Source organism: Sciurus carolinensis, chromosome 11 (assembly GCF_902686445.1).
Source record: "Sciurus carolinensis chromosome 11, mSciCar1.2, whole genome shotgun sequence".
Classification (NCBI taxonomy): Eukaryota; Metazoa; Chordata; class Mammalia; order Rodentia; family Sciuridae; genus Sciurus; species Sciurus carolinensis.
In genome coordinates, this window is record NC_062223.1 from 65,834,498 (window position 1) to 65,848,920 (window position 14,423).

The window sequence follows — 14,423 nt, forward strand, 5'->3', positions numbered from 1 at the left end:
ATTTGAACAAGCAACTAGAAAAAGCAAAAAAGCTATAAAAACCAGACAAGAACACAAATGAGTGCATCAAGTTAGATTTGACTACAGAAAATAATCTTTTTCTTCAATGCTAGGGTTCAAACCCAGGACCTCACATATGCAAGGCAAATGCTTTACCCCTGAGCTACACGCCCAGCTCCAAGAGAAAACATATATGAGTTTGCTACTCTGCTGTACTTGAATGTTGCCCTGTATTCAGGCCCAGTATTGCCACTTCTTGAGATTTTTTTTTTTTCTGAAAAAGTGGAAATCTGGGTTCATATATACAACCTCCTAATATTTGAATGTCAATTAACTCAAGTGTTTAAAACTAATGTGGGTCGGGTGCAATGGTATACCCCTATAATCTCAGGGGCTTGGGAGGCTGAGGCAGGATTGGGAGTTCAAAGCTAGCCTCAGAACTCAGTGAGACCCTGTCTCTAAATAAAAAACAAAAAGGGCGGGGGATATGGCTTAGTTTTTAAGTGCCCTGAGTTCAATCCCCAGAACCAAAAAAATAAAAACAAACAAACAAAACACTAATGTGAACCAAACTAAATATGGCGGCAAATTTGCTTCTCTGATGTAGGCTGTTAGAAATTCAGTATTAGATTTAGATTGGAAGATTGGGGCTTAAGATGTATGATTAGGGAATCCTTCAGCACAGATAGTAAATGTTGTAGGAGTAGTATGCACTAGAATAACTACCAGCATATGACATTAGTTAAAACAATGCAAAAGTATATGTTAACAAGACAGGAATATTTTAAGGTTTTTTCAGTCTTACAGGAAACTGACAAGATAGAAGTGTAAAACTAGCACTTCAAAGTACTTTTAAAATTCAGTTTTCTATGAACTAAAAGCTAAATATCAGACAATGACTTGAATTATCAGGTTTCCATCGTGTGATGGAAACATTTGAAATTGTGAAAGTTTTTTCTCTCCACTGAGTGAAAGGTAAATGAAAAACTGTGTTTTATCTACACTTTTACTTTTTCTTTGCTACCTTGGGTTACTCCCTACCAGTCCAGTTTCTCACAAGCTTTTACTTTAAAAGTCCACAGGGGAGGGATTCACTATCAGCAGAGATTTATAAAGATTAAGTAAAATCTCTTTTTATTTAAATTTTTAATCATTAAGTTTCAAGTTCCTTAATTATTAGAACATCCAGGTTTTGGGGCTACATGACTACTTTCTTTGACGTCTAGGTTATTATAGTGATTTGAACACAATTCTATCAAATATGAGGAATGTAAACCAGTTGTGTAAAAATACACATATATTGAAGTTTGCAAAATCCTACAAAAATTATAATGAAGTATTATTCTGGTATTATCTTGAAGCTAGAAGTGTCCTGAAATTACAACATGAAACCTCTTGTATTTGCAAAATTTGTACCCTTCCCAAAAATGTTTCCTCTATTTTTTTTTTAAACACATAACTAAGTTTATGAATGAAAATGCTTTTTCTGGTTTTTAAAAATAAAGTGAAATTGATTTAATAGCAATAATTGTAGTAACAATAAGGTGGGGAATGAGCAAAGACCTAAGGATGCGAGAATTTTGTCAGAAACCTTCAGAACCACACCACTTCCTTCTAGTATCAGATTTAATGTTCAGGATAGTGCAACTGTCCTGAAAACTTATTCAGGACCAGGCACTTCGAACACCAAGAGCTGTTTGACATGTCAAACCTAAGTTTGGGTCTTTGAAAATCCAGCCCTCCATTGGACAAGTCCTGCACTTTAACACACAGGTTTTCTTTTGATTACATTGTATCAAGAACCGGGATCAAAATGGAGATGGGGACATTTCTGTTATTAAAATATATGGAAACATGACTCCATTTTCGTAAAGCTGAAATGTCGCAAACGATGGAACACTTACCCTATCCTTTAATATATTAACTGAGAAATATAAATAGTTCAACTTGCCAGTTTTGAAAAGCCTAACCCTATTTCTTAAATAAACCTTATATAAAATGAAAATACACTGCCAACAGTGTTCAATGTGCTTTAAAGAAAAAAACAAAAACCAAGAGTGAGCAATTTAAAACCCTCCAAGCGCCCGCGCTCTACCAACACTTCTTCCGAACAAGTCGGGCATGTTCTGGGCATTCTTCGGTGACCACGGGCCCGACGTTCCTTTGGAGACAGCTGCTTCTAACCTGAGGTACAAAGACAATAAGCCCCTTCCTTTCATCCCTTTCTCATTCACTCTGCAGACGGTGCATCAATAAAGAGCTGAACGCCTTCTTCCCGCACTGGGCTTTCGCATTCGTCTTGTCTCTATCTCCCGGACCCCCCACCCCTAAGCCTGCCGAAACCGAGGACCTGAAAACAGGTAGCGATTCCCCGCGCGGCGCCCCGGGGGCGCCAGGCCTCAACGCTGCAGGCAGGTCCCAGGAGGCCTGGCCCGCGAGGGGCAAGCACAGCTCCCTCGGGCGCTGGGAAAATCTGTGCACACACACGCCACGGACAGGGGTTGGGTAAGGTAGGAGAACCGTGCGTTTTCTTCCCAGGTTGCAGGAGCAAAGACGAGGAGGGAAAAGAAGCTTGTACAACTCGAGCACTGGGGCACGGATTCTGGGAACAAAGAGCTTATGCAGGAAGACGAGGCAACCACACCAACGCACTCAGAAGGGCTCTCCAGCTTTTACGCAAGCGGACCGCAGCTCAACAACGCTCGGCTCGCCTTACGCCACTGGCTTGGACCCAGAGCCTTCGCGAATATGGCTTTGCGCACTGCGGCGGGGCTGCGCCGCAACCGAGCTTGGCCCTCTGGCTCCTCCCCGCTGCCCTGCGCGGATTGGTGGCAGATGGCAGCCAGGCTGCTGATTGGGTGGCGAAAGAGCCATTCGGGGCGGCCCTGGTGGGTTCGGCTGCCCCAGAGTGATAAGTTCGGCTTCTGACACGCCTCAGCGCCAGCAGCGAGTCGGAGCTCTATGGAGGTGGCGGCTGGTACCGGGTGGTGGCTGCAGCAGCGACTCCTCTGAGCTGAGAGTTTCAAGCCGTCCCCGACTCCTTCCTCCCCCTTCCCTCCCCCTTTTTTGTTTTCCGTTCCCCTTCCCCCTCCCTTCCCCGTCCCCGACGACCGGATCCTGAGGAGGCAGCTGCGGTAGCAGCTGCTGAGTTCTCGGTGAAGGTGAGTAGAGTCGCCGCCGCCGAGCGGAGCGCTCTAAAATGGCCGCCGTCCCCGGCCGCTTCTTCTCGAGCGGTACAAAATGGCGGCCGCAGGCGGAGCCGGGCGGGGCGACTCTTTTTTAGCGTTTCCTCTGCACTTGGGGCACCTGGAAATTCCTGGCCTGTGCTCTCCCTTGCCGTTGCTGATGGAGTAGAAGGAAAACTGCAACTTGGTCGGGCTTTGTGTCGGGTGATAGCCGGGTGGCACCTACGGGGCCGGGCGGGCCGAGGCACGGTGTGCTTGGGCGGCCGGGGAGCGTGGCGCGGGCGCGGGCGCGCGCCGCGGCGGGAGGGCGATGGGCCGCGGGCAGGGCCCGGCCGTTGGCGCGGGACCAGCGACGCGCAGGAGTCCCGGAGCCCGGCCTCCCGGCGGGGCGAAGTTAAGCGGGGCCTGTCGGCCGGCTGCCCTTCGTGGGGGGAGGCAGAGGGTGAGGGCTTGGGCCCCTTTGTCGGCCCGCGGAGGTGATGGCGAGGTGGCTGTCAGTCCCGGGGGATTTATGGGTGGGAGGGGGCCCGCCCGCAGGCGGCGGGTGGGCCGGAGGCCGTCTTCCTGCCCGGAGAACAAAGAGCCCGGCTCTGGGTCGGCGGGGGCGGCCTCTGCTGCTGCTCCCGCCAGGGGACTCGCAGCCTCCCGGGGCGCCTGTCGGTAGCACTTACCTAACTCGAGCCGGGGTGGGAGGAATCCGCTGCTCTTTGTTCCCAGGAAGGGAAAACGGGGCGGAGGTTGTGCTGCCATGTTGTGGCCCTGGTCTTCCGCCTGCCGAGCGTCCGCAGGCCCGGGCCCTCGGCGCGTCTCAACACATGCCCTCTGCGGGAAGGAGGGATGGGCAGTGAGAGAAGCTGCGGAGCCGTCTTCAGGCCTTAACCGCACGGTGCGGCTCGCCGCCCAGGCAGCACGAATTGTCAGAGCAGACATTTCCCCCGTAATGCTATGGTGTTGATAAGTTATCTCTAAGTTTTAAAGACAGTGGCATGTGGCTTCGTTCTGAGCAGTTTGAGTTCTTGTATGCCTACGAATGCTGTTCTTTGCGTCCTTGATCAGCTGGAATTTCTTAAGCAAAAAAAAAAAAAAGTTGTCCATTTGTGTTTTTTGAGTACGTTCTATTTTTAGTGTTATGAGACCTGCAATGCAGTGAAAGTTAAATCAACTGCAGTGCTAGGATCTGAAATAAATTACTGAATGAAGGTTTATAGATTTGTACGTTAGCAGTGTCTAATCTTGATGCTCTTTCTCATTCTAGGTTTTTCATTTCTCCCATCCCCTCCCTTCCCCACCCCATCCATTAATATTATTCTTTTGAAGATTCTTCGTTGTCAAGCCGCCAAAGTGGAGAGTGCGATTGCAGAAGGGGGTGCTTCTCGTTTCAGGTATGTGTAGATTTATTTGGGGGGGATTGTTTTAAGTGCTCACAAATCAGGAAGTGACTACACTAAATAATTCTGACTTAGCATGCTGTAATTTTAAAAGTCCCCAAGTCTTTACTGACAGTTTTCTCATAATTAACTACCCAAAGAATAAATGCAGTTATTAGGATCTCCTATAGACCCAAGTTCTTCTGAAATTAAAAAAATAACCCTTAACTCTTTATAATGAGACATAATTGGTATAATCAAGAAAATTTTTCCTTTTCAATAGTGCTTCTTCGGGCGGAGGAGGAAGTAGGGGTGCACCTCAGCACTATCCCAAGACTGCTGGCAACAGGTATGGTAAACATGTAAAAACATTAACATAGTAGGTTTAAATTAAGTCTTTCCCATGCTTAACAGCATGGTGTCTGCTAAATAATCCTAAATACAGAGTATTTAATTCTTGATTATCCCTTGGATAGCTCATCTGATGTGAGTTGGGGCTCTGAAACTGCTTTTTTGTCCCCCCTTTTACTGTTGGGTTATTTTTATTGATGTTATTTTAAAAATGAGTTATTATCTATGCAAGGTATTCTATATGGAATATGATCACAAGACATTAGTATTCTCAAGATGTGGCTCCTGGACCACCAGCATGGTATCATCTGGGAATATATACTGGAAATGAAAATTCTTAGCCACTACCCCAAACCTGCTAAAGTGAAACTGAGAGTAGGCCCAGCAGTCTGTTTCATGAAGCCCTGTATGAGATTCTGGTGTGCACTGTTTGAGAACCAATGATCTTCAGAGTTTGTGAAGGAAGTTGAGAAAGCATAGATTGTTTTTCTGTTCCAAATTTCTAATCATTGTGACATTTGGTGTGTGACTGACTGCTGTTGCAAATTTTCTTAATTATGAGTCTCTGTTGATGTTTTATTAATCAGCGAGTTCCTGGGGAAAACCCCAGGGCAAAACGCTCAGAAATGGATTCCTGCACGAAGCACTAGACGAGATGACAACTCCGCAGCAAACAACTCCGCAAATGAAAAAGAACGACATGATGCAATCTTCAGGAAAGTAAGAGGGTAAGTTTCAGAGTCTGTTTTTTTAAGAGGGAAGTATGTATTCACTATATTTCTGCAGTGTATGTGTTATACTACTCAAAAGGCAATGTTCATGCCTAGAGAATATATCTTAATGCTAATGTTCACAGTATCTTAAAAATTTGTCTTAAACTGAAGAGCAACACAACAGTATTTGTACCATTACTTCCAGCCAGTTGCTTGTAACCCATAAGCTTATTGTGCTTGCACTTTCATCTTGGCTTGGTATGTAACCCATTAGAGTAGGGAGTATAACTGTCAGAGTTCATGGTCTCTAGTCCCTGATAATGAGGCCCATGTGCTCTTGTTTTGAGAAAGGTTTCTTGTCAAACATCTGGGAATCCCTGATCTGATAGATATTAATAGTCTAAACAACAGTGACAAGGAAGAATCTTTATTCTGTTTGCTGACATTTAAATGTGATTCTTTTTTCCCACAGCATACTCAATAAGCTTACTCCTGAAAAGTTTGACAAGCTATGCCTTGAGCTCCTCAATGTGGGTGTAGAGTCTAAACTCATCCTTAAAGGGGTCATACTGCTGGTAAGTTTTAAATGTTGGAAACTTGTAAAGAAGAAAATATTAACAACCTCAAGTTACTTTTTTTACCCTTATTTCTTGAAACCCTATTGTGTGAGTTGATAACATATGTTTCTGAATGCTAATAGTAATAAAAACAACTATTAATTTTGTCATAAGATTTAAGAGGTGAAGTTCAAAATTGTTTATACTATGCTTGAAGGGTTATCAGCAAGCTAGTTGTTTTCCCTATTTAGAAGATAACCATATTTTGTTTTGGGAAATGAGTTGTTTGATAGTGTCTTCCCCCACTATCCCCAATCCCCTAGAACATCTGGCCTCATGTGCTAGTGGACAAGGAAGGGCTCTACCATTGAGCTACATCCCCAGCCTTCCAGTGTCTTTATATTTTTTCTGTCTGAGATATTTTCCAACTCAGTGATTGGGGGAGGAATGAGACCTTTTATAACAGTGTTTGATAGCATTGTAAGAGTCTACATTTAAGTGGTCTTATTTTTCCAGGCTGTGTACTAAGCAGTCTGTATGTCTTTTCAAATTTAGCTCATAGTAAACCTTACGAGAGAAGCGTTCTTATTTCCAAATAATAAAAGAGGCAAAGAGAAATAATTTGTCATACGAGTTAATAATCTTAAGACTACCCAAAAAAAAGGTCATTGTTGGGTGTGGTGGTACACACCTGTAATGCCAGTGGCTGGGGAGTTTGAGGCAGGAGGATCGAAAGTTCAAAGCCAGCTTCAGCAAAATCAAGGCACTAAGTAACCCAGTGAGACCCTACTTCTAAATAAAATACAGAATAGGGCTGAGGATGTGGCTTAGTGATCAAGTGCCTCTGAGTTCAGTCCCTGGTAAACCTCCTCCCCAACCCCCCCCCCAAAAAAAAAAAGTCCTAAAAGTACTTTTTCAGAAAGTTGCCAGTTTAATTTTTTTTTTTTTTTTAATGACTTTCTGTAGATTGTGGACAAAGCCCTAGAAGAGCCAAAGTATAGCTCACTGTACGCTCAGCTATGTCTGCGATTGGCAGAAGATGCACCAAACTTTGATGGCCCAGCAGCAGAGGGTCAGCCGGGACAGAAGCAAAGCACAGTAAGTGGTGATTTTTACTTGCTTACTTTAAAATTGATTTGAAAGTTATCATTAATAAAGTTGATGCCTTTTATTTTCAGACATTCAGACGCCTCCTAATTTCCAAATTACAAGATGAATTTGAGAACCGAACCAGAAATGTTGATGGTAAGAATTTATTTGTATTTGAGGGCTGGGATGTAGCTCTGTATTGAATGCTTGCAGAGCATAAGCAAGGCCCTGGGTTTGATCCCCAGAACCACACAAAAATTTGTATTTACTAACTACGGAGAGTATATTTTCAACCTAATTCCAAGTGTTGGTTTTTCCCCCCGTAGTCTATGATAAGCGTGAAAATCCCCTCCTCCCTGAGGAGGAGGAACAGAGAGCCATTGCTAAGATCAAGATGTTGGGGAACATCAAATTCATTGGAGAACTTGGCAAGCTTGATCTTATTCATGAATCTATCCTTCATAAGTGCATCAAAACAGTAAGTATCACTGGGAATTTAGAGTTAGCTTAAGATAGCCAATGGGAGCATTCTTTGTTTGGAGGAAGTCAATTATAATTGTTCTGTGCTGCGTTAGAAAGTAGGTGGCTAGTGAGATATTTAGATGACCAGCAAAACTAAATGTAGAGCGGTATCTAATGTGAACATATGCCATGTGTTTTACCAGAGTAGTTGTAGAACTGGTTGCCTACATCAGAATTACTTATTTTAAAGGGATTGCCTCACAAAACAATCAGTAGAACTGTACTAGATGCTGTAGGAACTATGAGGGGGTCATTGCAAAACTGAGTAACTACATAACCCAGAATGATTAAAATTTTGTCAACATGTGGCATTTCATTCTTTTGGCAGCTTTTGGAAAAGAAGAAGAGAGTCCAACTCAAAGATATGGGAGAGGATTTGGAGTGCCTCTGTCAGATAATGAGGACAGTGGGACCTAGATTAGACCATGAACGAGCCAAGGTGTGTATGTTGCTGATGCAACAGTATACTCTAGTTTGTCCTAACAGGCAGCTTATATTTGACACTGGGGTTGCCATGGTCGTTTACCTTGACAATAATAATAAAAGCCTTAATTAAGCTACATATTTGCTTGCTTGCTTGCTTTTAATTATGTATTTTTGTATTTTAATTATGTATTATGTATTTTTGTCTTTTATCAGTCCTTAATGGATCAGTACTTTGCCCGAATGTGTTCCTTGATGTTAAGTAAGGAATTGCCAGCGAGGATTCGTTTCCTGCTGCAGGTAAACTGGTTTATTTGACTATGTTGTTAAGCTGAATTTTTTCTGTCCGGGAATATTAAAATGAAATTTACACTAACTTTTAAATTACAGGATACCGTAGAGTTGCGAGAACACCATTGGGTTCCTCGCAAGGCTTTTCTTGACAATGGACCAAAGACGATCAATCAAATCCGTCAAGATGCAGTTAAAGTAAGATCACAGTTGTGTGTGTATTTAATTAGTAGTCTTTAAATTTTTACAATAGCACAGGGCCACAAACATTCCTCCCCCATCTTATTTGAGATGCAGTAGTGAAACTTAATGTTTTTAGTGTGTCTTGTGCCATTTTTGAGAGAAGTTGTTACAGAAACAAATAGCAGTTTAATATTCCATAGGTTTTTGTTTTCCCCAATGTTAATTTTAGTTTTCAGTAAAATAGTGTCCAGAGATGAAAGTACTTATTCACCTCATTTCCAAAGGATCTAGGAGTGTTTATCCCTGCTCCTATGGCTCAAGGGATGAGAAATGACTTCTTTCTGGAGGCACCGTTCATGCCACCCAGGATGAAAATGGATAGGGACCCACTTGGAGGGCTTGCTGATATGTTTGGACAAATGCCAGGTAATTTTTTAATAGAACAGTGGTTTGGTTAAACTAAAAAAATTGTTTAAATTTTTCAATAGCAGAGTTTTAAGAGTTCATATGTGTATTTTAAGGTAGTGGAATTGGTACTGGTCCAGGAGTTATCCAGGATAGATTTTCACCCACCATGGGACGTCATCGTTCAAATCAACTCTTCAATGGCCATGGGGGACACATCATGCCTCCCACACAATCACAGTTTGGAGAAATGGGAGGCAAGTTTATGAAAAGCCAGGTAAGACGACATTAGGAAACAAGTGTTAATGTTGCAATGTGGATTTATTTTACTACTTTATATAAAGATGCAGCTGTTTTAGGTGTTCTTTCTAAACCAAATTTACATCCTTGGCAGTTATTTTTAATTGAGTGAAATACTTATCCTTAAGATTAGTAAAATCACATTACTTTGATAGTTAGGCTAGATTTTTATTCTTCCCTATTTCATCTTTTACTTTCTCTGGGCAAATTCAATTAAACTTTCCCTTTGGCTTGGCTCATCCCTTTGGTACTTGATTACCATAATTTGTGGACCCCCTTTTTATCTAGACTTTCTTTCTCCCTTTCTGAAATAGGGGCTAAGCCAGCTCTACCATAACCAGAGTCAGGGACTCTTATCCCAGCTGCAAGGACAGTCGAAGGATATGCCACCTCGGTTTTCTAAGAAAGGACAGCTTAATGCAGATGAGGTACATTTGCCTGTTATTTATATATGGTAGTTTGTCAATTCAGAAAATCTATTGCCCGATGATTATAAAAAAGACGCGTTATTAAGAGGACTTATGCTGGAGTTCTTTTCTTTTTTCTCTCTTTTCTGTCTTTCTTTTTCTTTCTTTGAATGTCCAGCGTCCTGTGAGCGAAGATTATGAGATATGAGGGCAAGTCTAAAAGTTTTTATTAGTCAGAGTGAGGAAAATTGTTGTCAGGATATTGTTCCTGGTTTCCCTGTAAGTAGAGTGATTTAAGAACAAATCAAGATGTTTTCTAAAGTAAAATTAAATTTGTTGGGTTATTTGAATATTTTAATAATGCTAATCCTAGGAGAATTCCAAAGTAAGATTTGTGACAGTATCTTACTCTTCTGTGAATCAGATCTTCAATTTTCTTGCCAGAAATTAAATGTATTATGTTAACATTGAATAACCTTTTTTTTTTCTTTTTTGAGAAACTTGTATTTTTGCTCTAGATTTAATCATTTAGTCTATAAAATTAATTTTAGGATATTAGATTGTTAGATTTAATGTTAGCCAATTGCATTGTGTTAACTTGGATGTGTGTAATGGTTTGTTTTCAATTCCAGATTAGCTTGAGGCCTGCTCAGTCGTTCCTAATGAATAAAAATCAAGTGCCAAAGCTTCAGCCCCAGATAACTATGATTCCTCCTAGTGCACAACCACCGCGCACTCAAACACCACCTCTGGGACAGGTATGGGCCCAGTAGTGTGATACAATTCTTCCAGTATCCAGTACTCTGAAGACTTTTTTGTTTTTTGTGGTGCTGGGGATTGAAAACCCAGTGCCTTGTGCATGCAAGGCAGGCACTCTACCAACTGAGCTCTTTTTTTCTTTAACTTCATGTTTTCTTCAGCTAATGTTACATGTTCCTTTTATCTGTCACATTGCTTGCCTTTTAGACACCTCAGCTTGGTCTCAAAACTAATCCACCACTTATCCAGGAAAAGCCTGCCAAGACTAGCAAAAAGCCGCCACCTTCAAAGGAAGAACTACTTAAACTAACTGTAAGCATCCAGTGATTCCACAGATAATCTTTAGTTCTCTGTATATTTGGGATAGAGAAAACACAAACAGTAATTGGATTGCGCTCTTTTCAGGAAACTGTTGTAACAGAGTATTTGAATAGTGGAAATGCAAATGAGGCTGTCAATGGTGTAAGAGAAATGAGAGCTCCTAAACACTTTCTTCCTGAGATGTTAAGCAAAGTAATCATCCTGTCACTAGATAGAAGTGATGAAGATAAAGAAAAAGCAAGTTCTTTGATCAGTTTACTTAAACAGGAAGGGATAGCCACAAGTGACAACTTCATGCAGGTAAAACATTTTTCCTGATTATGTAATAAGAACTCTGCACTCATTTGAAAACTAATAAACTGACTGCTGTGTTTTCCTTCTAAGGCTTTCCTGAACGTATTGGACCAGTGCCCCAAACTGGAGGTCGACATCCCTTTGGTGAAATCATATTTAGCACAGTTTGCAGCTCGTGCCATCATTTCAGAGCTGGTGAGCATTTCAGAACTAGCTCAACCACTGGAGAGTGGCACCCATTTCCCACTCTTCTTACTTTGTCTTCAGCAATTAGCTAAATTACAAGATCGAGAATGGTTAACAGAACTTTTTCAACAAAGCAAGGTCAATATGCAGAAAATGCTCCCAGGTAAGAGAATGCTATTTTGTTAATACTAAACCTAGAGATTCTTGGTACCTTGAGTGGATTTATGTGAATTCAGACAACTTTACTACCTGTCCAAGTAATGATAAACATTGCCCTGGGTACATCTTAAGACCTTATTTTAAGAGGATCATCAACTTTTTATTTGATCTATGTATTAAGAGTTCATTTTGCTGGGTTAGTTCTGTATTCTTTTACATGAAAACTAAATGCCAGATAATTATTTGTAATGTTACACTTTCTAGATAGGCCAGTTGGATAAAGTGAACTGCTACTCAGTGATGCAAATCATTTTGTCTCTTCAGAAATTGATCAGAATAAGGACCGCATGTTGGAGATTTTGGAAGGAAAGGGACTGAGTTTCTTATTCCCACTTCTCAAATTGGAGAAGGAACTTTTGAAGCAAATAAAGTTGGATCCATCCCCTCAAACCATATATAAATGGATTAAAGATAACATCTCTCCCAAACTTCATGTAGATAAAGGATTTGTGAACATCTTAATGACTAGGTAAGACCAGTGGTCTTCTGTATACAGTGAAATTCATATTTTATTTGCTAGAGAATAAAGTCTGCAAAACGGGGAGCTAAGAGTTTCTCTTTCTTGCACCAGAAAACATTTTGTGGTTCTAACAAGGTCTCTCTCTGTCCAGCTTCTTACAGTATATTTCTAGTGAAGTAAGCCCACCCAGCGACGAGACAGATTCTTCCTCTGCTCCTTCCAAAGAACAGTTAGAGCAGGAAAAACAACTGCTTCTTTCTTTCAAGCCAGTGATGCAGAAATTCCTTCATGATCATGTGGATCTACAGGTCAGTGCCCTGTATGCTCTACAGGTGCACTGCTACAACAGCAACTTCCCAAAAGGTGAGATGACAGGTGTCAGAGGAATAGGGAGTTAAGGGGCAATGATGAGATAGCACCCTAAGTAATGGGATTGTGTTTTGGTTTTTAGGCATGTTACTCCGCTTTTTTGTTCACTTCTATGACATGGAAATTATTGAAGAGGAAGCTTTCCTGGCTTGGAAAGAAGATATAACCCAAGAGTTTCCAGGAAAAGGCAAGGCTTTGTTCCAGGTAAATTTTCCATAAATTTGGTCTGGGGTTTTTTGTTTCGTTTTTCTGATTTCATTGGTATTTCAGTGAGTAGTTCTCTTTTTACACTGAAATACAAAAGTTGGTTCTGAAAGTTTTTTCATCCATGTGTAATTCTGAACTGTTTAAAACTATTAAAATGGGCAGTTAGCACAAAGTCATGCTTAATATTGGTTTATAGGATGTTGAATTAAGGTGATTAACAACTTTTTGTATTAAAGGCACTTAAATAATTTGTGGAAGTTTAGAGTTAAGCTTTTTAAAATTTTTTCAGTGAAGAGAAAGCTTCTGATTTCTTAAAATTTGATTTTTTTTTTTTTTTTTTTTTTTTTTTTTGATCTTACCAAGTAGAGTAATAGCCAGCCCTGGGGAAAAGAAACATCAGAACATTCCAGAATTAAAATGCTTTACTCACTCACCTGGAGAGGAAAGGTTCACTGCTTTATTCCAAAGGTTCTGATTTTGTAGGTCTGTGGTACACAGTTGTCATGCTAGTTTTCCAAAGGACCAGGCTTTGGGAAACTTTTATAATGTCTTACCTTACTCCTAAGGGTTACAGAGTAGCCTCACAGGATCATTTTTAGACTAAAAAGATACTGAAGTTTAAGTGGAGAGTGTCAAATTAGCTTTGAACTGAAACTTCGGTTGATTTACATTTGCAGCTGTTTGCAATTATAAAGATGTGGTTTATTCTAAGACTTGCCCCTGGGTAGATTTTTGGTTCTTGAACCTGCCGTTGAATAAATAATCACAAATCTAATTTACAGGTGAATCAGTGGCTAACCTGGCTAGAAACTGCTGAAGAAGAAGAATCAGAGGAAGAAGCTGACTAAAGAACCAGCCAAAGCCTTAAATTGTGCAAAACATACTGTTGCTATGATGTAACTGCATTTGACCTAACCACTGCGAAAATTCATTCCGCTGTAATGTTTTCACGATATTTAAAGCAGAAGCACGTCAGTTAGGATTTCCTTCTGCATAAGGTTTTTTTGTAGTGTAATGTCTTAATCATAGTCTACCATCAAATATTTTAGGAGTATCTTTAATGTTTAGATAGTATATTAGCAGCATGCAATAATTACATCATAAGTTCTCAAGCAGAGGCAGTCTATTGCAAGGACCTTCTTTGCTGCCAGTTATCATAGGCTGTTTTAAGTTAGAAAACTGAATAGCAACACTGAATACTGTAGAAATGCACTTTGCTCAGTAATACTTGAGTTGTTGCAATATTTGATTATCCATTTGGTTGTTACAGAAAAATTCTTAACTGTAATTGATGGTTGTTGCCGTAATAGTATATTGCCTGTATTTCTACCTCTAGTAATGGGCTTTATGTGCTAGATTTTAATATCCTTGAGCCTGGGCAAGTGCACAAGTCTTTTTAAAAGAAACATGGTTTACTTGCACAAAACTGATCAGTTTTGAGAGATCGTTAATGCCCTTGAAGTGGTTTTTGTGGGTGTGAAACAAATGGTGAGAATTTGAATTGGTCCCTCTTATTATAGTATTGAAATTAAGTCTACTTAATTTATCAAGTCATGTTCATGCCCTGATTTTATATACTTGTATCTATCAATAAACATTGTGATACTTGATGTACTTTTATGTGACTTTGAATAGCACCTGCAACTTTATGGGGAATTGTTAACTTTTGAGGTATAGCAGACTCATCTCTGAAGATTGAGGGAGTTTATAAACTCAATCTATTCTCTCTTCATGATAAAACATAAAATTCAAGGTCATTCCTCCTTAAGTCATTTTATTAGATCTGTATAAATATAAACAGTTTCTAGTCAAAGA

At 40.7% G+C, this 14,423-nt stretch overlaps 1 protein-coding gene and 1 non-coding gene across 2 annotated transcripts; both read left to right on the top strand.

Annotated features, from left to right (window-relative positions):
- The first annotated feature begins 2,961 nt into the window (after window positions 1-2,961).
- On the top strand, window positions 2,962-14,218 carry Eif4g2 (eukaryotic translation initiation factor 4 gamma 2). Its single transcript, XM_047517927.1, has 23 exons — window positions 2,962-2,977; window positions 3,150-3,161; window positions 4,441-4,567; window positions 4,836-4,901; window positions 5,491-5,631; window positions 6,089-6,191; window positions 7,140-7,271; window positions 7,352-7,418; window positions 7,589-7,740; window positions 8,113-8,223; window positions 8,424-8,507; window positions 8,598-8,696; window positions 8,966-9,107; window positions 9,203-9,363; window positions 9,701-9,814; window positions 10,426-10,551; window positions 10,760-10,864; window positions 10,958-11,173; window positions 11,258-11,516; window positions 11,837-12,041; window positions 12,184-12,395; window positions 12,484-12,605; window positions 13,391-14,218. The coding sequence occupies exons 1-23, from the start codon at window positions 2,962-2,964 to the stop codon at window positions 13,454-13,456; spliced, it is 2,838 nt and encodes a 945-aa protein (XP_047373883.1). The 3' UTR covers window positions 13,457-14,218.
- Window positions 9,866-10,007, top strand: LOC124960857 (small nucleolar RNA SNORD97). The gene has a single exon (XR_007104177.1). It is a non-coding gene; the product is annotated as a small nucleolar RNA SNORD97 (small nucleolar RNA).
- Window positions 14,219-14,423: the final 205 nt, after the last annotated feature.

Coding starts and splice junctions, on each gene's coding strand:
- Eif4g2 (XM_047517927.1), top strand. Junction 8,697..8,965: donor TCCGTCAAGATGCAGTTAAA/GTAAGATCACAG, acceptor TCATTTCCAAAG/GATCTAGGAGTGTTTATCCC. Junction 10,552..10,759: donor AAACACCACCTCTGGGACAG/GTATGGGCCCAG, acceptor CTTGCCTTTTAG/ACACCTCAGCTTGGTCTCAA.